At 42.4% G+C, this 23,288-nt stretch overlaps 1 protein-coding gene across 3 annotated transcripts in view; it reads left to right on the top strand.

Moving 5' to 3' along the window:
- FRMPD1 (FERM and PDZ domain containing 1) overlaps positions 1–22,700 on the top strand; it is a 158,240-nt gene extending 135,540 nt beyond the window's left edge. For 2 of the 3 annotated variants that reach the window (XM_075280412.1, XM_075280414.1), the window contains 8 exons: positions 5,190–5,309; positions 6,135–6,271; positions 7,189–7,315; positions 7,722–7,817; positions 9,768–9,950; positions 12,184–12,328; positions 18,844–19,716; positions 20,636–22,700. In XM_075280412.1, the coding sequence (XP_075136513.1) occupies positions 5,190–5,309; positions 6,135–6,271; positions 7,189–7,315; positions 7,722–7,817; positions 9,768–9,950; positions 12,184–12,328; positions 18,844–19,716; positions 20,636–22,683 (3,729 nt within the window). In that variant the 3' untranslated portion in view covers positions 22,684–22,700. The remainder of the gene's footprint in view (positions 1–5,189; positions 5,310–6,134; positions 6,272–7,188; positions 7,316–7,721; positions 7,818–9,767; positions 9,951–12,183; positions 12,329–18,843; positions 19,717–20,635) is intronic. The other variant, XM_075280413.1, reaches the window with a different exon arrangement.
- Positions 22,701–23,288: the final 588 nt, after the last annotated feature.

Genomic DNA, 23,288 nt, shown 5'->3' with positions numbered 1-23,288 from the left:
GCCACTGCCACTGCTGACTGTGCTGGCGATGCACTCCAGAGGACGAGCCAGGACACCACTTCATCTGCCTCCGCCACTTTGTTGACTTCTCCCTCATCCTCCCCTGTTCCTGTCTTATCTCCTTCTCCTGCACCATCAAAGGCACCATCAGGCGCTTCTTTACAACAACCCACCATCTCTCAGACATTGGAGCGGCGGCAGAAATACACTGCTAACCACCCACACGCGCAAGCCTTGAACGCCAACATCGCTAAACTGCTGGCCCAGGAGATGTTGGCGTTCCGGCTTGTTGAAACTCCCGCCTTCCTGGACCTGATGGCAACTGCGGCACCTCGCTATGCCGTCCCTAGCCGTCACTACTTCTCCCGGTGTGCCGTCCCCGCCTTGCACCAGCACGTGTCACTCAACATCAGGCGGGCCCTTAGTTCCGCGCTTTGCACAAAGGTCCACTTGACCACCGACGCGTGGACAAGTGCATGCGGACAGGGACGCTACATTTCACTGACGGCACTCTGGGTGAATGTAGTTGAGGCTGGGACTGCTTCCCAAACTGGCCCGGTGTACCTCGTCTCCCCGCCTAACATTCCTGGCAGGGACACGAGAAGAACACCCCCCTCCTCCTCCTCCTCTACCGCCTCCTCCTCCGCCACCGCCTCCTCCTCCGCTGTTAGATTGACCCCAGCTACGAGTTGGAAACGTTGCAGCACTGGCGTTGGTAGACGTCAGCAGGCTGTGCTGAAGCTGATCAGCTTGGGGGACAGACAGCACACTGCCTCCGAGGTGAGGGATGCCCTCCTCGATGAGACGGCAATATGGTTTGAGCCGCTGCACCTGGGCCCAGGCATGGTCGTTTGTGATAACGGCCGGAACCTGGTAGCAGCTCTGGAGCTTGCCGGACTCCAACATGTTCCATGCCTGGCCCACGTCTTCAACCTAGTGGTGCAACGTTTCCTAAAGAGCTACCCCAATGTTCCAGAGCTACTGGTGAAAGTGCGGCGCATGTGCGCCCACTTTCGCAAGTCGACAGTAGCCGCTGCTAGCTTAAAATCTCTCCAGCAACGCCTGCATGTGCCACAACACCGGCTTTTGTGCGACGTCCCCACACGCTGGAACTCAACGTTTCAGATGTTGAATAGAGTGGTTGAGCAGCAGAGACCTTTGATGGAATACCAGCTACAAAACCCTAGGGTGCCACAAAGTCAGCTGCCTCAGTTTCTCATCCATGAGTGGCCATGGATGAGAGACCTTTGTGACATCCTACGGGTGTTTGAGGAGTCCACAAGGAGGGTGAGCTCTGAGGATGCGATGGTGAGCCTTACAATCCCGCTCTTGTGTGTTCTGAGAGAATCCCTGATTGACATCAGGGATAACTCAGATCACACAGAGGAGTTAGGGATAGCATCCGATCCGTCACAGCTGGAGAGTAGGTCCACACATCTGTCCGCTTCACTGCGTTTAATGGAGGAGGAGGAGGAGGAGGAGGAGGAGGAAGAAGAGTTGTCCGATGATGTGATGGTGATACAGGAGGCTTCCGGGCAACTTCGAATCGTCCCATTGTTGCAGCGCGGATGGGTAGACATGGAGGATGAGGAGGAAATGGAGATTGAACTTTCCGGTGGGGCCAGAGGAGTCATGCCAACTAACACTGTGGCAGACATGGCTGAGTTCATGTTGGGGTGCTTTACAACCGACAAGCGTATTGTCAAAATCATGGAGGACAACCAGTACTGGATCTTTGCTATCCTTGACCCCCGGTATAAAAACAACATCTCGTCTTTTATTCCGGTAGAGGGGAGGGCCAATCGCATCAATGCTTGCCACAGGCAATTGGTGCAGAATATGATGGAGATGTTTCCAGCATGTGACGTTGGCGGCAGGGAGGGCAGTTCCTCCAGTAGGCAACCAAGTTCTCACCGGTCCACACAAACGAGGGGCACACTGTCTAAGGTCTGGGACACCTTGATGGCACCCCCTCGCCAAAGTGCCGCCACGGAGGGTCCTAGTGTCACCAGGCGTGAGAAATATAGGCGCATGTTGCGGGAATACCTTTCCGACCACAGCCCTGTCCTCTCCGACCCCTCTGCGCCCTACACGTATTGGGTGTCGAAGTTGGACCTGTGGCTTGAACTTGCCCTATATGCCTTGGAGGTGCTGTCCTGTCCTGCCGCCAGCGTCCTATCTGAGAGGGTGTTCAGTGCAGCCGGTGGCATCATCACTGACAAGCGCACCCGTCTGTCAGCTGAGAGTGCCGACCGGCTCACTTTGATAAAAATGAACCACCACTGGATAGAGCCTTCATTTTTGGGCCCACCTGTGTAAAGCACCCCAACATGAAACTCCATGTCTGTACTCAACCTCTCCAATTCCTCCGCATCCTCATACTCATCCACCATAAGCGTTGCACAATTCTGCTAATACTAGGCTCCCTCCACCCTGATTTCCCCCAACTCTGCTGGTTAGAGGCTCCCTCCACCCTGCTTTCCCACAACTCTGCTGGTTAGAGGCTCCCTCCACCCTGATTTCCACCAACTCTGCTGGTTAGAGGCTCCCTCCACCATGAATTGGTCCAAACTGGGCTGTTTAGCGGCTCCCTCCACCATGAATTGGTCCAAACTGGGGTTTTTAGAGGCTCCCTCCACCATGAATTGGTCCAAACTGGGCTGTTTAGAGGCTCCCTCCACCATGAATTGGTCCAAACTGGGGTTTTTAGAGGCTCCCTCCACCATGAATTGGTCCAAACTGGGCTGGTTAGAGGCTCCCTCCACCATGAATTTGCCCAAACTGGCCTGTTTAGAGGCTCCCTCCACCATGAATTTGCCCAAACTGGCCTGTTTAGAGGCTCCCTCCACCATGAATTGGTCCAAACTGGGGTTTTTAGAGGCTCTCTCCACCATGAATTGGTCCAAACTGGGCTGTTTAGAGGCTCCCTCCATCATGAATTGGTCCAAACTGGGGTTTTTAGAGGCTCCCTCCACCATGAATTGGTCCAAACTGGGGTTTTTAGAGGCTCCCTCCACCATGAATTGGTCCAAACTGGGGTTTTTAGAGGCTCCCTCCACCATTGAATTGGTCCAAACTGGGGGTTTTTAGAGGCTCCCTCCACCATGAATTTGCCCAAACTGGGCTGTTTAGAGGCTCCCTCCACCATGAATTGGTCCAAACTGGGGTTTTTAGAGGCTCCCTCCACCATGAATTGGTCCAAACTGGGGTTTTTAGAGGCTCCCTCCACCATGAATTGGTCCAAACTGGGCTGTTTAGAGGCTCCCTCCACCATGAATTGGTCCAAACTGGGGTTTTTAGAGGCTCCCTCCACCATGAATTGGTCCAAACTGGGCTGTTTAGAGGCTCCCTCCACCATGAATTGGTCCAAACTGGGGTTTTTAGAGGCTCCCTCCACCATGAATTGGTCCAAACTGGGGTTTTTAGAGGCTCCCTCCACCATGAATTTGCCCAAACTGGGCTGTTTAGAGGCTCCCTCCACCATGAATTGGTCCAAACTGGGGTTTTTAGAGGCTCCCTCCACCATGAATTGGTCCAAACTGGGGGGTTTTAGAGGCTCCCTCCACCATGAATTTGCCCAAACTGGGCTGTTTAGAGGCTCCCTCCACCATGAATTTGCCCAAACTGGGCTGTTTAGAGGCTCCCTCCACCATGAATTGGTCCAAACTGGGGTTTTTAGAGGCTCCCTCCACCATGAATTGGTCCAAACTGGGGGTTTTTAGAGGCTCCCTCCACCATGAATTTGCCCAAACTGGGCTGTTTAGAGGCTCCCTCCACCATGAATTGGTCCAAACTGGGGTTTTTAGAGGCTCCCTCCACCATGAATTGGTCCAAACTGGGGGTTTTTAGAGGCTCCCTCCACCATGAATTTGCCCAAACTGGGCTGTTTAGAGGCTCCCTCCACCATGAATTGGTCCAAACTGGGGTTTTTAGAGGCTCCCTCCACCATGAATTGGTCCAAACTGGGGTTTTTAGAGGCTCCCTCCACCATGAATTGGTCCAAACTGGGGTTTTTAGAGGCTCCCTCCACCATGAATTTGCCCAAACTGAGCTGTTTAGAGGCTCCCTCCACCATGAATTGGTCCAAACTGGGGTTTTTAGAGGCTCCCTCCACCATGAATTGGTCCAAACTGGGGGTTTTTAGAGGCTCCCTCCACCATGAATTTGCCCAAACTGGGCTGTTTAGAGGCTCCCTCCACCATGAATTGGTCCAAACTGGGGTTTTTAGAGGCTCCCTCCACCATGAATTGGTCCAAACTGGGGTTTTTAGAGGCTCCCTCCACCATGAATTGGTCCAAACTGGGGTTTTTAGAGGCTCCCTCCACCATGAATTTGCCCAAACTCTGCTGGTTAGAGGCTCAATCCACCCTGATTTTCAAAACAAATGTTGGTGCCAACCTCAACTTACTACAAGGGCCAAATTCACTGCTGGTGACAAGCTCTCCTCACTGCAAGTGCCAAATACACATGTTTCAAGGTGTTTTCCTACTGTCAGAGAGGTGGTATTGAGTGTGTAAAGTGTGTAGTTGTTAGGCTGTGATGTTGGGGTAATAGAGGGTCTTTGGTGTGTTAGATGCCCCCAGACATGCTTCCCCTGCTGTCCCAGTGTCATTCCAGAGGTGTTGGCATCATTTCCTGGGTTGTCTTAGTGGACTTGGTGACCCTCCAGACACGGATTTGGGTTTCCCCCTTAACGAGTATCTGTTCCCCATAGACTATAATGGGGTTCGAAACCCGTTCGAACACGCGAACATTGAGCGGCTGTTCGAATCGAATTTCGAACCTCGAACATTTTAGTGTTCGCTCATCTCTACTTTAGATTATTATAAGGATTTTTTCAGAAATAACATTTATCACCTATTCACAGTACAGGTCATAAAAATCTAATCCCTGGGGACCCTACTACTATCACTCCTATCCCTAGCCACTGCTGTAGAGTACCCAACTGCTACTGTTAGCCCCCCATTCACACTCACTGGAGTGACAGGGCACATATTGCACTCTATTCAAGATCCTCTTCACTTCAAAAACAAACTGCAGTTGTGTCCTGTGAGAGAATTGGGACTTTCAAATCCCATTTTAGCAATCCAGCATACAGGACCCCCAACAATTAGACGTGTCACCTATCCACAGGAATCCCATCCACTTGTGGAAAACCTCTCTAATATAATGACATGTATGCTTTGTAGGTGGTGCAGAAGAAAGAATCTCATGACTATAGATGTCTCTTCAGAGTTTGCTTTGTACCGAAAGATCCTCTAGACCTTCTGCAGGAGGATACAGTTGCCTTTGAGTATCTCTACTTACAGGTGAGTATTTGCTATTTTGAACCATATTACTATAAAGGGTATGTTCATATCTTATTTATATTCATGGTATATAAAGTACACACTTCAAACCTATCTATAGGCCCCAGTTCACATGCTGGAACCCAAAGAGTGTACACTTGACCTTTGCTGTGCATTTACTGTATAGGAAAGTGCAGTAGACTGTAGAAATACTGCAATATTTAGGATATTCCGCAAAGCACAACCTACACAGTCTGTTTTTGACTCCTCTGCCAAGAAATCCTGCATTTACTTACTCTCCCCTTTATTTTTAATCTAACATTCTTTTTTTTTGGAGAAGTTGTAGACATTTTGCTTCCATATATATTTGTCATGACTGTAGGCAACATGTCCATAAAGTGGACTTTATATCTAGTGACAAGGAAAATAACCCTTCACTGAGCTGAATATACTGTATATGAATTCTACCTGAATATTCATGCAGTGACCTACTTGTTTTATACCTTGGAGTCCTGGGTTTGAATCCAGCCAAAGATAACATGTACAAAGAGTTTGTATGTTCTTCCCGTGTTTGTATGGGATTCCTCCAGGTACTCCAGTTTCCTGCCACACTCCTAAGACATACTGATAGGGAATTGAGATTGTGAGTCCTATAAAGTGTTGACAATATCTCTGTACAAGTGCTGAAGAATATGATGGCGCTACATAAGTAAGCAAAATAAATAATAAATACAAAAATAAAAACTAGCCTATGCTATACATGCACTACATCACTCCTTCATCTATGAATATGTAATATTTACTTTTCTCCCAATTACCTGTCCTGTTATTGTTCGACCACCATAGAGCTGCAGTGATGTACTTCAGGAGAGATTTGCAGTGGAGATGAAGTGCAGTGTTGCATTACGCTTGGCTGCTTTGCACATTCAGGAACGTATTCATTCTTGTGGGCAACCACAGAAGATAACATTCAAATATATTGAGTAAGTAAGACAGATTTGAATTGTCAGTCAATCCTTTTCATACATAAGCTTATCTAGTCAAAACGCCCATAACTATAAACTAGTACTTACACATATGAGGTCATCACTATTGTATACATATGTATGACTATAATGTACCTTTCAGTTGTAAATGGACATAGAGCTGTGGGGAAGGAGTGTGTAATAAATGGACAGGGATGGGTTTGGGGGGGAGTGTGATAAATGAACAGTAAGCTGTATGTGTGTGTGGGAAGGGATGTAATGCAAGAACACTGAGATGTAGGACTGATGGGTTATAATAGAGTATGGTGATCCTTATGATGGATGGATCGTAATGCAGGAATACTGAGCCTGAATATGTGTGTGTGGGTTTAGGATATTTTCTTGGGTAAGTTAAAGTGTTACAGAATTATTACTATATAAGATAAGGTCACGTATCAGTTTTGAAAAAAAAATTGTAAAGGGTTGTGCTACTGATTCTGGTACAGTTGGAATTTTTTCTTTAGCTCCAACTAGTCCCATGAAATAGGTGTAGTTAGTTTTGGTGTCTCATATGCTATTTACTGTCATGTGGGTGGTGTTAGACTGGAGCAGGCAAGGGTGTGATTCTGAGCTCTTAAACTGTCCTCCTCTGGATGGAGCTTTGAATCACACCCATCTGCCAGCCTGATACTGACACTGACAACCTGAGTGTACAGAGGCTAAATATACGAGGTACCAAAACTAACAGCATTGATTGTATGGCAATGGTGGGAGCTAGAGAAAAAATTCCAACTGCACTGGAATCAGTGGGGTGGCTAAGAGATGGATTTTATGGAGGTTGCAAAAGGTTCTCTATAAATAATCCATTGATTATTTATTTCACAAGCAAAATTTGTATATTTTTAATGTTCAGATATATGTTTTTTTTTCACTAGAAAAGACTGGGGAATAGATAACTTTTTATCTCCAACCTTGCTTCGGAACATGAGAGGGAAGGATATAAAGAAAGCAATCAGCTTTCATATGAAGAGGAACCAATGTATTCTTGAACCAAGACAAAAGGTGAGCAGGAATGTTTGTCTTGTGTTATACCTGGGTATATATTATATTTAAGTGGTGTAGCTTGAGGCTCATGAGCAGCAGGACACAATCTTTACCAGTTGCCACCACCAACCCTCATATGTGCAATGACTTTACATCAGGTAGGATCCATATGAAGGCTATGGTTTTGGGTTTTTTTATTTCCATGTAATAGTTCTCACTATATCTCAGTACAATTCCTTCATAGTTCTGATGCCATTTTATGTGGCATATGGATATTTGGTTCTTCTCAATTTCTGTAATCCCTTATAGCTACACTACTTTTTAGAATGCCATGGTTCTGATCTACAAGGCAAACACACCAAGGTTGACTTACCTTGCAGCATAAGACAGCACTCTAACCATTCTCAATTTTATTCTGTCTTAGCAGCCGATATCTGCAGCTCAGATTCGATTACAATATTTAAAGATTCTTGGAGACTTGAAGACCTATGGAGGAAAGATATTCAATGCCACACTAATGGTATGTATGAATATACATACTGTGAGAGAGTGAAGGGTGTTGTCTGGGAAGACAAGTATATTCCAGCCAGGCAGCTAAAGGGCATAACACTAATGAAGATTAAAAACACCAAGGCACAGTGAGGAGAATAAACACAACCATATGAAAGACATGTAGTATCACAGCCACCATTCAGAGGTCATCCCTCGAAAATTAATGATATTACAACTAGAGATGAGCGAACAGTAAAATGTTCGAGGTTCGATATTCGTTTCGAGTAGCCCCTCAATATTCGACTACTCGAATCGAATATCGAACCCTATTATAGTCTATGGGGGGAAAATGCTCGTTTCAGGGGTAGGCAACGTTCGATCAAATTATACTTACCAAGTCCACGAGTGAGGGTCGGGCTGGATCCTCTGAGAAGTCTTCTCTGTGCAGCGTCCCCGCGGCATCTTCCAGCTCTGAATTCACTCTGCCAGGCATCGGGCCTGGGCAGAGCCGACTGCACATGCCCGCACTACAAGCGGACATGCGCAGTCGGCTCTGCCCAGGCCCAAGAGGGGGCAAGAGTTCCCAGAGTCCATATCCATCTGGACTCCATTTGGGCCAGACGTTTTTTAAGATCACCACCTCTCACACTGGGTTGAATGCAGTGTATACCCCGTACCTGAAAAAGTGAAGGGTCACTGTTGTGATGGGTGGCGAAATGTCTGGCTACTGGTTTTGATCTATCAAACACCAGATCGGAGCTGGTAGTCCCCAGGATGTCCCTGACATGTTCTCTGACTCTTAACTTCAATTCCCTTGAAGTGAGGCCCACATAGATCTTGCTGCAGGGACATGTCACATAATACACAACATATTTCGTGTTGCAATTAATCCGATTTTTTATCAAAAATGTTTTGTCCCCCTTTGCATTTGAGAAATTGGTGGCCTTCATTATGTTTGTACATGCCACGCAATGGCCACAAGGAGAGCAACCGGGTTTAGGCATACCTGCTCCAAAGATGTTGGGTCGTTTTACTTCATAATGGCGATGGACTAAGATGTCCTTTAGATTTTTTGCTCTTCTTGAGACAATACTGGGAGAAAATGGAATGTATTTCATAAGGACTGGGTCCCCCTGTAGAATTGGCCAATTATGGCAAACATTCTGGACATTTCATCCCACTGGGAATAATACTGGGTAATGAAACGGGTTTGAACACGTTGAATGTCTTTCCTGTGTGGAGTCGATTTTGCTCTTTTCTACCTTTTGTAATGTGGACTTTTTTCCACTAAATACAGGTATGTTCAGTTCTTACAGCTCACCTTTACGTTCATGCGTTTGCGAGTAATTCACATTTTTAAAGTTGTACTCCCGAGTGGGACACCCTCTATTAGCCATTGTTTCTTTGTCTGGGTTAAATACATGATATTGCCATTTCTAAACCATGTGATACATGTAACACCCACCTGTTGGTTTTTAGTTGCATTGCACTTCCTTTTAACAACAATTTAAATATGTAAAACGTTAAAAAATCTCAAAAAAGTAAGTGATAATATATAATGCTAATACTAGGTACTACTGAGTCTTCTATGTGACAATATTCATAAACTGTGTGATGTGTATGAGTCTTGGCAGAGACTTTTTTGAGAGAATCTGTTACGGAAACAAATATCCAAAAGCATTGTGGGTTTTTTTTTTTTTTGCACCATTGAAATAACATATGTGTTCAGCTGAGCCAAATGTCCAAGATAATGAGAGAATCAGGGGTTTATAACAGTTGGCCTACAGTTATCTTGTATCTGTGGCCATATCAACTCACATGATGTCATAAATTTAAGAGAGATCACAGACATACTGTAGGTAAGAATATCTGTATGTTGAAAATGCTGCTGTCCATATCCTTTATCATATGTGACTATTGTACTTGGTTGTTACTGTACTTAGTTATTTTTCAATAGTTGACCCTATTCTTGCTTCAGCTACAGGACAGAGAATCATATGTCACTCTTCTTGTTGGAGCCAAATATGGTATAAGCCAGATTATTAACAACAAACTGAACATCATGATAACCCTGGCAGAATTCTCCAACATCAGCAAAATAGAGCTTACTGCAGAGTCAGAAAAAGTAAGCATGGTGAAGGTTTACCTGCAGGATGTCAAGGTAAGTACATTTAAAGGTTTCCCATCGTAGTCACTTATGGGAAATCCACCGAATAATTTTCCAAGGAAGCCATTAAAAGCTGAAGCCTTAAAGCGTAACTAAACTTTTGGACAACTTTTGATTTTCTGGCAGTATTTTTGTCATTAATACTGTTTGTAATATACTTTATTAACAGATTTTAGATCCTTTCTGATATCCTGCATTATTTCACTCTTTCCCTTGCTTCTGTAGTGAGATCTGTTCCTGCCTCTCACTGAATGATACTGTGAATGGAGTACAGGTGTGGATTATGGGACTGTGTAAAATGTAGAGAAAATGAGAATAGGAGAGGGTCACTTCAGATCCTCTTCTTTCATATGACGCTAAGGCTGCAGTGCTATCTTCATTGTTTCCAGAGAGGTCACTGGTTGAAAACACAGTCGGGATTGGGATATTTATAAGCAGCTGCATAATACATATGAAATAAATACTCCAATCCTGACTCTGTTTTCAACCAGTGATATCTCTGGAAATAATATAGATAGCACTGCAGCCTTGGTATCATATGACACCAAAAGTAAGTTTGGACGTTTTATAACCCTTCAGACATGACTGTTTGAAATTACGCCTATCCTCATTTTCTCTACATCTTAAAAAGCCCCTACTCCAAACACAGTAACGTTCAGTGAGAAGCGGAAATAGTTCTCAATAGAAAAGCAAGGGAAAGAGTGAAAAAAATACAGTATTATTAAATATTATTATATACAATATTATATAAAATATTATTATATTAAAAAAAATACAGTAATACAGTATAAAAATAAAGTATTTTACAAAATGTTTTAATAACTTTAATACTGTCTGAAAAACAAAAATTGTCCAAAAGTTTACTTACGTGTTAAAGGTGACTTAAAGGGGTATTCCCATGTAGATAATCATATCTATATTTGTAGAAAGTTAAAAATTAAACATTTTTGCAAATATAAGTAGTTAAAAATTATGCAGAGTTTTAAAGATTTTCTCTAATCATCTTCATGGTGACAGTCTGCTATCTTGATTGGTTGCCAATGGATAAGACCACAAATGCAGAAACTTTCTATGGTCTGGGACTTGTCAGGAACCCAGCCATGGTTACATTATTGTAGCTGAGTTATCAGGCAGAGACACTACATGTATCAGAAGATATCCTGGCCACAATAAGACCTTAGAAAGATCCTGCATTCATGGTCGTATCCACTGGCAACCGATCAAGACAACAACTTGTGACCACAAGATATTTAGAGAAAATCTTTAAAACCCGGCAAAATGTTTAATTGCTTATATTTGCAAAAATGTTTAAATTTTAATGATGTACAAATATAAAAATAGTTATGTACATGGGAATACCCCTTTAAGGAGAGTCTGTCAGCTCTAAAATGCCTCCAAACCAATAATAATTTTATGCAGGAGCCTTTAATAGATGTTGAAACATACCTTCATGATAGCAAACTGAATAAGCAATTGCAGTGATAATCATCTTTATATGAATATGCAAACCAGCCTAAAGTGCATTGGGAGCAGGCCTGATTTCCCAAATTTGCCTAAAGTTAGCCACAATTGCGCTAACTTTCCTCTAAAATTGGTGTCCAAAGTCACCCCTTTAGCTGTGATGGAGGTTTTCAGTCTCTGCCTGTGTCATAGCTGGTAAATCAGACCCCGCCTCAAATCATTAGAGACTTATTTTCATATCAGTCACTCCCATTACTCCTGACATTTCTGTTTTAGTAAATACTTGTATTATCTATGAAATGACAATTCTGGAGCATAATTTTTAGACCTGTGCCATTCCTCTGTTATTCCTACTAGGAATTTCTGAATACATTGACCACCTGGGTGTTACCATTCTGTTTGTCAGTGGGGTGTGATGCTATAAAGTCTAGCTCTGTCAGTACTGATCAGAGAGTGCGACAGTATATAGGAGCACAACATCAGCTGGTAGCAAGCAGAGGAACGGTGCAATGTAGAGTTACAAGATGCTCCAGAATTGTTTATGAAGAATACAAGTATTTAGTAGATTACATATGTAAGACATTCTGGTAAGTCATCTTTTAGGTTCCTTTAGCTATGCCCTTGAGTGCCATCTGCCAGTCTCCAATTGATTCTGGACTACCCTGCTTTGTTTTAATAATATATATCATAATTTCTTTTTTCTCTATTATGCGTTGTTTGCATTGTTGTAGTATTTATTTATAGACACTGTTTTTCATTTATATAGCCTTTGTCCCTTTTGCTGGAATCAAATAGTGCAAAGGATATTGCATGTCTCATTTTTGGTTACTGCAAGCTATTTGTGAACAGCACAACATCAATCTTTGAGTGGCCCGGTAATCATTTATACCACAGGATATCTACAGAGGAAGGTAAGAGAGACTAGTAAACACTCAAGCCTTTGACAATCATCCATGTAAATGTCTTAAAATTATTCTCATTAGCAGAAATTGTACAAACCTAAAGTCCTCATAAGGAGTCTTTGTGAAAGGAGTGCCAGTGCACCTGCATGCTTGACGAGAGCTCCATTCACTTCTATTGGACTGCTTTAACTATAATCTCCAGCAGAGCACTTAGCTCCATAGCAATGAGGGAGCACCAGTCCAGGGCCGCCATCAGGAATTTTGGGGCCCCATACAGTCTAAGTGTCTGCCCCCCCCCCCCACACACACACACCATTTTAAAACTACTTTATTTTGCGACATTGCCCCCTGTACCTATAAATAATGTCCCCTGGCGCCTGCAGCAGTCATTGTGCCCAGTGAGCAGCGCCGAGCTCCAGCTCCTCGCACGGGTGCAGTACTACCCGCTCGCCGGCTTCAATACGGGTAGTACTGCGCCTGTGCGAGGAGCTGGAGCTCGGCGCTGCTCACTGGGCACAATGACTGCTGCGGGCGCCAGGGGGCTGGCACACGGTGGCGGGCCAAAACCGGGCCCCAGGGCCGGTTTTAGACAAAGTGGGGCCCTGGGAAAAACTAAAAGCGAGGCCCCCATATCCTGACATACCAACACCATCATATTCAGTCATTTCAGTAGTCAGGGCTGCACTTCCAGCGGCATTGATATAGTCTCAAAAGATCAGGAATACAAAAAAAATTGTAAAGATATATATAGTTGTGAAACTGCTATATATGTACCGCTATACTGGGAAGAATTATTACCACTATACAGACAATTACCAAACAATACACATCATGTATAGACCAACAACACCTCTATACAGGGACCAGATAGTACACGACCTCCACACTGTGACAACCTCCACTACATTGCATAGTGAATCAAAGACAATAGCCAAGCACTACACAGACTTCTAACCTAATAAACATCACATCAACTAAAGGGTTTTCTTGCCCCAAATTGATTCTTTTATACTGATAACCTATCTACAGGACAACTCATCGGCATGTCAGTATATAATCTATCTACAGAACGGCTCATCAGAATGTCAGTATATAATCTGACAGGGTTCGACACCCGAACCCCACACAGATCAGCTGTACTAGCAGCTTCCTGGTGCCAGATGCTGCTTGTGGATAGGATGCCTCAACGCTACTATTCAAGTAATAGGAGCGGCGCTGAAAAACCCAGAAACACCACTTTACAGAGGATGGCGCTGCTGTGCCACTCCTATTACTTGAATAGTAGCAGTGCTGCATCCTGTCCACTATAAGCTGTCAGCACATGGAGGCCGCTAGAACAGACAGACCCGACAGATCACATACTGAGGTCCTGTCCTGTGGATAGATCATCAGTATCAAAAATCAGTTTGCGGCTAGAAAACTCCTTTTAAAATAGTAAATTAATAAAACCCATTTTGCCCATATGCAATAGAAATCACCACCTTTAGTATCACCTTATGAGTTATTATAGCTCCCCCTTATAAATAATAGTCCCCGATTATGAATAATAGTTCCCCCTTAGAAATAATAGTTTGTCTTTATAAATAATACCCCCTCCTCTATCAGGAATAGCTTCCCATTATAAGTAATAGATCCTTCTTACAAATAGCCCCCCTTATAAATAATAATTTCATCAGCTTCATTAATAATAATAATCCCTCCATATGAACTATAATTCCCCAGCTGACCTTATTATTAATAGTTCCTCCTTATAAATAGCCCCTCATATATATATATATATATATATATATATATATATATATATATATATATATAATAGTTCCCATAACCTTATTAAGGGGGCATTCACATGGAGTAACACGGCACTGAATCTGGCACGATGACTCGCGTTAGAATCAGCGCTGCAAAACAGAATCCCATTGAGTTCAATGGATTCTATTTAACGCATGTAACACATTGAAGGCAATGGGTTAAAAGGCCTCCCATTAATCTCAATGTGTTACGCGCGTTAAAACGGAACCCATTGGACTCAAAGGGATTCTGTTTTGCAGCGCTGATTCTTACACGAGTTATCGTGCCAGATTCAGTGCTGCGTAACTCCGTGTGAATGCCCCCTAATAATAGTCCCTTCTTTTATATATAGCTCCCTTATTAATATTCCCCACCCACCTTATTATTATTAGTTCCCTGTAATAAATAATAGTTCCACCAGCCTTACTAATATAAGACCCTCCTTATTAATAATAATATTAATAAGGCTTGGGGAACTATTAGTAATGAGGGGGGCTAATAGTTCCCCCAGCTAGTAAGTAATATATCCTCCTAATTATTAATAATAGTTCCTCTGTCTTCATATATATATATATATATATATATATATATATATATATATATATATAACTCCCTCCCACTCCCAGATTTATTATGAATAGTTTCTTTTTATACAATCTCCCCCCTAGACTTATTAATAGTAGTTTTTCCATATATATACATATATATATATATATATATATATATATATATATATATATATATATACCGTATTTTTCGGACTATAAGACGCACTTTTTTTCCCCAAAATTTTGGGGGAAAAGAAGGGTGCGTCTTATAGTCTGAATGTGCCTGGCCTGGCACCCGCCGTAATAGAGAGGCGGATGCCGGGGAGGGATAGACGCCGGGGCCTGAGACATCGCTGCCCTGTCCTGCATGAAGCCAGCAGCGGGAGGAGTGATGCTATTCCGCTCCTCCGTGCCCCCGCCGCTGGCTTCAGGCAGGGCAGAGGAGCGATGTCTCAGGCCCCGGCGTCTATCCCTCCCCGGCATCCGCCTCTCTAGTACAGCGGATGCCGGGTCTGCAGTCTGTCAGCGGCCTCTTCTCCCCCGGGGCCGGTCCCCACCGGCCCCGTACCTGTAGAGTTGCAGGCCGGCTCCTGCGCGGCGATATCGCAGGAGCCGACCTGTTCGGGTGACAGCCGGGAGCCTAATGAGGCTCCCAGGCCTGTCACTGCTGTATTAGTATTGCGGCTGGTCTCTATGACCAGCCGTAATACTAATAGAGAGAATGTCCCATAGACGGCAATACACTTGTATTGCCGTCTATGCGACTTGCGATCAAGTGACCGCAGGTTCAAGCCCCCGGGGGGGAATAAAATAGTAAAAAAAAAAAAAAAAAAACCTTTAAAAATATATAATAAAAATATGAAAAATAAAAGTTCTAAATCACCTCCTGTCCCTAGAATATATATATAAAAGTAGAAAATCATATGTCATAAACCACCGGGTTTTTTTTTCAATACAAGGTGATCTAAGCAATAGATATTCCCCAAAATGGTATAACTAAAAAGTACTTCTGGCCCCGCAAAAAAACCCACTCTATACATCCCCGTACAGCTGCAGGGTCACCTGTCAATGTGGCCTTGCAGCTGTTGCAAAACTACAACTCCCATATATTAAATATTTTACCATTTTTTGCTTCAAATTTTTTTTCCCCTATTTTCCTCCTCTAAAACCTAGGTGCGTCTTATAGTCCAGTGCGTCTTATAGTCCGAAAAATACGGTGTATATATATATATATATATATATATATATATATATATATATATATATATATATACATACATTCCTATGAAAAAGTTTGGGCACCCCTATTAATCTTAATCATTTTTAGTTCTAAATATTTTGGTGTTTGCAACAGCCATTTCAGTTTGATATATCTAATAACTGATGGACACAGTAATATTTCAGGATTGAAATGAGGTTTATTGTACTAACAGAAAATGCGCAATATGCATTAAACCAAAATTTGACCGGTGCAAAGGTATGGGCACCCTTATCATTTTATTGATTTGAATACTCTTAACTACTTTTTACTGACTTACTGAAGCACAAAATTGGTTTTGTAACCTCAGTGAGCTTTGAACTTCATAGCCAGGTGTATCCAATCATGAGAAAAGGTATTTAAGGTGGCCAATTGCAAGTTGTTCTACTATTTGAATCTCCTCTGAAGAGTGGCATCATGGGCTACTCAAAACAACTCTCAAATGATCTGAAAACAAAGATTGTTCAACATAGTTGTTCAGGGGAAGGATACAAAACGCTGTCTCAGAGATTTAACCTGTCAGTTTCCACTGTGAGGAACATAGTAAGGAAATGGAAGACCACAGGGACAGTTCTTGTTAAGCCCAGAAGTGGCAGGCCAAGAAAAATATCAGAAAGGCAGAGAAGAAGAATGGTGAGAACAGTCAAGGACAATCCACAGACCACCTCCAAAGAGCTGCAGCATCATCTTGCTGCAGATGGTGTCACTGTGCATCAGTCAACTATACAGCGCACTTTGCACAAATAGAAGCTGTATGGGAGAGTGATGAGAAAGAAGCCGTTTCTGCACGTACGCCACAAATAGAGTTGCCTGAGGTATGAAAAAGCACATTTGGACAAGGCAGCTTCATTTTGGAAACAAAAATTGAGTTGTTTGGTTATAAAAAAAAGGCGTTATGCATGGCGTCCAAAAAGAAACAGCATTCCAAGAAAAACACATGCTACCCACTGTAAAATTTGGTGGAGGTTCCATCATGCTTTGGGGCTGTGTGGCCAATGCCGGCATCGGGAATCTTGTTAAAGTTGAGGGTCGCATGGATTCCACTCAGTATCAGCAGATTCTTGAGAATAATGTTCAAGAATCAGTGACGAAGTTGAAGTTACGCCGGGGATGGATATTTCAGCAAGACAATGATCCAAAACACCGCTCCAAATCCTCAGGCATTCATGCAGAGGAACAATTACAATGTTCTGGAATGGCCATCCCAGTCCCCAGACCTGAATATCATTGAACATCTGTGGGATGATTTGAAGCGGGCTGTCCATGCTCGGCGACCATCTAACTTAACTGAACTTGAATTGTTTGTCCAAAATACCTTTATCCAGGATCCAGGAACTGATTAAAAGCTACAGGAAGCAACTAGAGGCTGTTATCTTTGCAAAAGGAGGATGTACTAAATATTAATGTCACTTTTCTGTTGAAGTGCCCATACTTTTGCACCGGTCAAATTTTGGTTTAATGCATATTGCGCATTTTCTGTTAGTACAATAAACCTCATTTCAATCCTGAAATATTACTGTGTCCATCAGTTATTAGATATATCAAACTGAAATGGCTGTTGCAAATACCAAAATATTTAGAACTAAAAATGATTAAGATTAATAGGGGTGCCCAAACTTTTTCATAGGACTGTATATATATATATATATATATATATATATATATATGAGCTAGTCTATGGGGACTATTATATAAGGGGGTATGTATATCCTATCTCCCCATCATTATATAATAGCTCCCCTAGGGATATTATTAACAATAAACCCTCCTTATAAATAGCCCCCCCTCCCCTTATGTTACCCTGAAATTATTAAAACTAATCCCTGTTAGTAAATATCTGACCCCCTTATCAGTAATACAGTCATTTCATTTCTAAAAAAAAATAATGAAAGTTTCCCTCACCTTCCCAGGCTCCTGCTGTGTCCTGGGGCTGAAGTCTCTCTTCCTCGGCAAAGGACCTGTGATGACGTCACTAACCACGCCCCCTCACAGGTCTTTTGCCGTTATCTATGCAGTGACACCTATGTAGAGCAGGGACTACAACGTCCTGTTCTATCACAGACATCAATGGCCACGCTTGAAACTAGGGCTCCCCAGGTCCGGACTCACTGGGCACAATGACTGCTGCGGGCGCCAGGGCCCGGCACACGGTGGCGGGCCAAAACCGGGCCCCCCTCATTTTTCAATTTGGCCGGGCCCCTGACGCCAGTAGCAGTAATACTGCCCTATCGGCGGCCCTGCACCAGTCATGCAATCAAACTGGTCCTCCATTCACATGGGGGCCTTAGGAGGACTTTTGGTCCCCATCCTCCTCCTGTGACCCCAGTGATTGGACATAAGTGTTTGTAAGGGACAACCCCTTTAAGGATATTGCCAATATTGGTTCTTCAGGACAGGGGTGCTCCTAAGGAGCAGTTTCTCGTACCTGAAAACACATCTTTAAGCCAGTGGTGTCACTAGTACAAGTATCTGGGGCACATATCCTGGACTTTTCCCCTGGTTCCCCTGGATTACTGTGAGCGTACCACTTTTAACTATATCTCTGTCCTCAGAATGGGAATACAATTGAAACCTATGATAGATTCCTTGCCCTAACACTCTGTCTTGTAGGTCACAGGCCACCTGTGGCCTATAAGAACACCAGGATCACACACAATTACTAAGTGGAACTTAATAACTACAGTACTTTCATCCATTATAAGTGGTACTCAGTGGCTTTCTATACCCTAAGTCTAAAATTATTTAGAACATATCACATATATGTTCCTTTTTATTAATTTTATTGAAGATAAAGCTTTAAAAATATCTTAATGCCTAAACTATTAACCATCAAAATAGCTAGTGACACTGATGCTAAATCTGTATTTTTTATGTAACATTATGACCATAAAACTTAACCTAATCATGAACATTGCCTTTACTTCAAGGGTATGAATCTAGAACTTGCAGTGATTCCGAAGAACTGGATTCTTCAGAATTGGATTCTTCACAAGACCTCTCTTCAGATCTGCACTTTCTTAAGTCCAGAGACATAAAACCATTGCAGGAAGAGAATGTGGAGGAAGATAAAGAAGATGGATGTATAATTAAGCAAAATGAAGAAAGGAAAGATATAAAATTAAAAGATCACTGTGATGGTACCATCAATGATACAGACAGCATTTCTGAAAACTCAGATTCTGCTAATACAGAAAGTCAAGGTTATAAAATCAGCTGGTCCAGTGATTCAATTGATGCTCTGGAAGAAGATGACCTAGAGACATGTTCCTCAAGTAAGCCAGAGTTTTTTCAGTTTTATACTCCAATTTTGAAAGATGTCTCCACGGAAGACCAATGTGTCTTTACTGATAACCCTGAACAGAAATGCAAAGGAAATGGTTGCCATGAACCAGATCCATTGTTATGCTTCTTGCAGCAGATCAACAGCAAGGATGATTCAGCTACAGATTTGAAGGAGTCATCTAGATCTCCTAAGGAGACAGGCAGCAGAGAGGACAATGATCTGCAAGGCTTCTTCGGCTGTCAGTTTATAGAAAATAATGTAATGGAGTACTACAGTTTGTGCTCAAATGTGTCCCCTGCCAGCAGTGTGGATAGGAACATTCCTAGCAGTCCAGAGAGCAACTGTGTAAAGGATGAAATAACAGAAGCTAAAGTGCAGCGTAAAGCTTATAGCCATGGAAGGAATGAAGAAGTGGAAACACTTATTCTTGATCCACCACCAGGTTTTGGTGACAGTAGTTCTGAAGAGGAATTTTTTGATGCTACAGACCGTTTCACACCTGCATTAAGTTCTCCTGGTAAATCAAATTTCTTAACTCACATATTGTTACTATATTCAATCCTTCACTTGTTCTCTAAGATGTATTGCATATGTGAAGGATGGAGGTGCTTGCATCACTTTATGACAGCTTGTCTTATTCTTTTTCTAGTCTCTTCAATATATTGAACATATAATGATATTCTCACCAACTAAAAGGGGCTCTATCACTTGGAAAAGTCATTTTTAACTAATCACATCTTTGCATAGTCTTTAGAAAGGCTATTCCACACCTACCTTTAGTATGTAGATTGCCTCATGAATAAGTCCGTTTTTATTCATATGATAATGAGCTTCCAGCCAGCACAGGAAGTTCCCAGCAGCACTCGTCTCTTCTATTATCTCCTATGTGTGTGTGCAAACAGGAAGCAGAATCATCATCATCATCAGCCGCAGCCAGTGCATAGGATACAATAGCAAAGGGGGTGCACAATGTAACATGCACCAGTCTAATTAGCATATGAATAAAAATGGACTTATTCAGAAACCACTGAGGCAATCTACATACTAAAGGTAGGTGTGGAATAGCCTTTATAAAGCCTATGCATGTATGTGATTAGTTAAAAATGACTTTTCCCAGTGATAGAGCCCCAGATGTCCTAGAACTGGCAATTGGTTGCTGATTTTTTTTAAAGTATTATCTTGTAGAAAGATAGAAAAATAAAGGGTCATGTTAGAACCCCTCCTGAGCAATTGACCATTATTGCAACTCTCAATTGAATCAGTTCTCCATCTGCAAGTACTTGTAGATTTTTCGTTTTAGCCAAATCTGCACATCTATTTTTGAACTTTCAGAGTAATTTGTATGATGTTTGAATATTTCATGGTTATGAATAATACCACTTTCTTGGTTTACGAGGATCTTTGAATTTTAATGTGAATATTCTATCTCTTTTTAGGTTCAAAATCAGACAACAAATTCTCTTATGCAGACAGACGAGCACTGCATGGCTCACGTCCTGAATTGGAGGAATATTCTACAGAAAAAAGTAAAATGCTGAAGTATAATAGAAAGCCAACAAAAATGTTACGGAAAAGAAGATCTTTCCTGCAAACAGACTATACCACTCAAGTCACTTTTCCTTTATTATCCTCAGACTCTTTAGAGACTATGGATCATGTATGTTGTTTTGAAAAAGAGCCTCACCTACCAGTAGAATCCCATTCACCTACAGTTTCCTCCTTTAAAGACATTGAGGGGGAACCTGCTCTTTTAGAAACCAAATCACTTGTGCAACACAAATCTGAAGTGAAGTCTAAAAGCAAAGCACATTCACCCAGTCTCATGGAGATGGAGCCTGACACCATGGAGACCAAATCAGTGACTGACTCAGTATTGTCCTCTATATCTGCTATTCGTTTCAGGAGTGACTTTGGTTCTAATGACAGTCATTCTTCTTGTACTAATACAGAAGAATGCAGTGGCCGAGTTAGTCCATCAGAAATATCACTACAAATGTTCAGAAATAGCACAAATGAAGATACGCTTTTCCGCCCACAATCAACTGATAGCAGTAAAAAATACAAAATAAATAGCTTAAGAGAGGCACCAAAAGCAGAGGTCTCAGAAGGAAATGGTAAGGCCATATTCAAAAACATATTTCAAAATGATAATGAAAATAAGTTTATCGAAGAAGATATTGGTTCCATATTCACCATTGCTCCCACTGACAGAATGCTACCATATATTAGTCAGTCAGACAACACTAACCCATCAGGTCACAACATTCTAAGGGTAGACTCTCCCACATCTGAAGAATCAACCAGTAAAGAAAGTTCTCCGAAAAACTGTAAATCTCGGAAACTGTTTGATTTCTCTGGCGCTGCCGATTTACTTTTAGATTTTAAGGGGCTAGCTGATCTGTTTACTAATTTCCCTATCAATTCCTTGAAAGATGTAAACTCTACAATTCCCACCGTTCCTCCCTCTGAAGAGGAAATGCATCTTTTGACAAATCAAGAACAAGAGCAGTTGACATTTGATGAGTCACCAAGTGGAGCTAAGAAAGAAATTGGGGCACCATGCTTGAGTCCCTCTGATACAACACTGGACAGGCTTAAGTTGGGTTGTGATGAAAATGAAGACTCTGATGTAGGCGCACTCACACCAAGGTTAACCGAGTCTACTAACAAAGCTTTTAAAGGTTATGAAGCATTAACTGTTGAAAATACATCTCCAAATTGTGACTCAGTTAGGAAAAAACATAAAATATCCAAAGTAGGAAATTGTAGCTGTCATTTGTCATACACAACCTGTTTCCAGCCCGTAGACAATGACGTAGAAGATGAAATTATTGATTTTACTACAAGTACTTCTCCATTACCTACAATAATACCACCCTCATCTGTGAGCCCATTATTTGTTGAAAATAATCCAAATTATAAAGATCGTTCCGGAAACTATATACCCTGCCTAGAGCATTTTGAGGCTCTTGATCTTCTAAGGAGAAGAGTGCAGGATTCTCCAACTGGTTTTGGCAAATTGCAAGACAGTGTATTGGACCTCCAAAAGATTTTAGAAGAATACAAAGACAAGCATAAAATACACCCTAAAGACAAATGTGCTGCTATGTTTTCAGAACAAAAGTCCTGCCTTTGTAGTTTGTCTCGCAAGATGATGTCTTCATCACAGAAAGTGCTGAGGTCAGACCAGTTATCCGAGGAGATTTATCAAGGTGTAGAAGAAACATTTTTTGGTTTGCTGCAAATGATTGATGCATGTCTGCAATTTTCTAGTTGTGCAGGTTGCAACAAACGGCAAATGGAACTGCAAACTAATTTATGTGATCTCATATGTACCTACCATCAGTTTGTCCAAGCGGCCAAGAAGGCTTCAGAGAGTGAAGATCGTGATTTGCATTCCAAGCTGCTGTCCCGACAGTGCACTGCACTCACTGCTGCTATATTTTGCCTGACACAGCAGTTCAGATCATTGGTTTCCCTCTGAAAAAAAAAAAGCTAAAAGGGGAAATAAGCACATTGGCCTCATAATAACGAGACTATCCCACCAAAGGTTTGCACACTTTTGCTACAGGAAACAAATGTGTAGAAAAGTTTGGATCATGTGTAATGACAAATCTGAAGTAATGTACAGAAACTAGTAGAATATAAACAGTGATATTGCCCTTGGCAGCCAAAAAGTTACATATTGTTTAATAACTAGCACTTTCACAATATTTTATTGGGTGGAATTGCTGTTTTAGGCCTCATGCACATACATCCAGGGATAATACCATCATAATATGTCATCCAGTGGCATAACTACTGGGGTAACAGGGGTAGCGGCTGCCACAGGGCCCTGGATATTGGTGGGCCCAGCAACAGCCGCTACCGCTGTTTTTTTGTTTTTTAATAGGCAGTTACCGGCTGGAGTTACCCCAGCCGGTAACGGGCCCTATTTACTTACTGATCCTGGCAGAGACCAGGATTGGCAAGTGATGCCACGGGCCCCACAAACACTATTATTATACTTGGGGGGACCCCCGAGTATAATGATTGGAGGCCCGGGAGAGGTAAGGGAACATAAAAAACACTGTTACTTACCTCTTCGCG

The sequence above is a fragment of the Leptodactylus fuscus genome, chromosome 1 (assembly GCF_031893055.1).
Source record: "Leptodactylus fuscus isolate aLepFus1 chromosome 1, aLepFus1.hap2, whole genome shotgun sequence".
Taxonomy (NCBI): Eukaryota; Metazoa; Chordata; class Amphibia; order Anura; family Leptodactylidae; genus Leptodactylus; species Leptodactylus fuscus.
The sequence above is the reverse complement of the archived record's forward strand: the minus strand, read 5'-3'. Positions and strand labels throughout refer to the sequence as shown.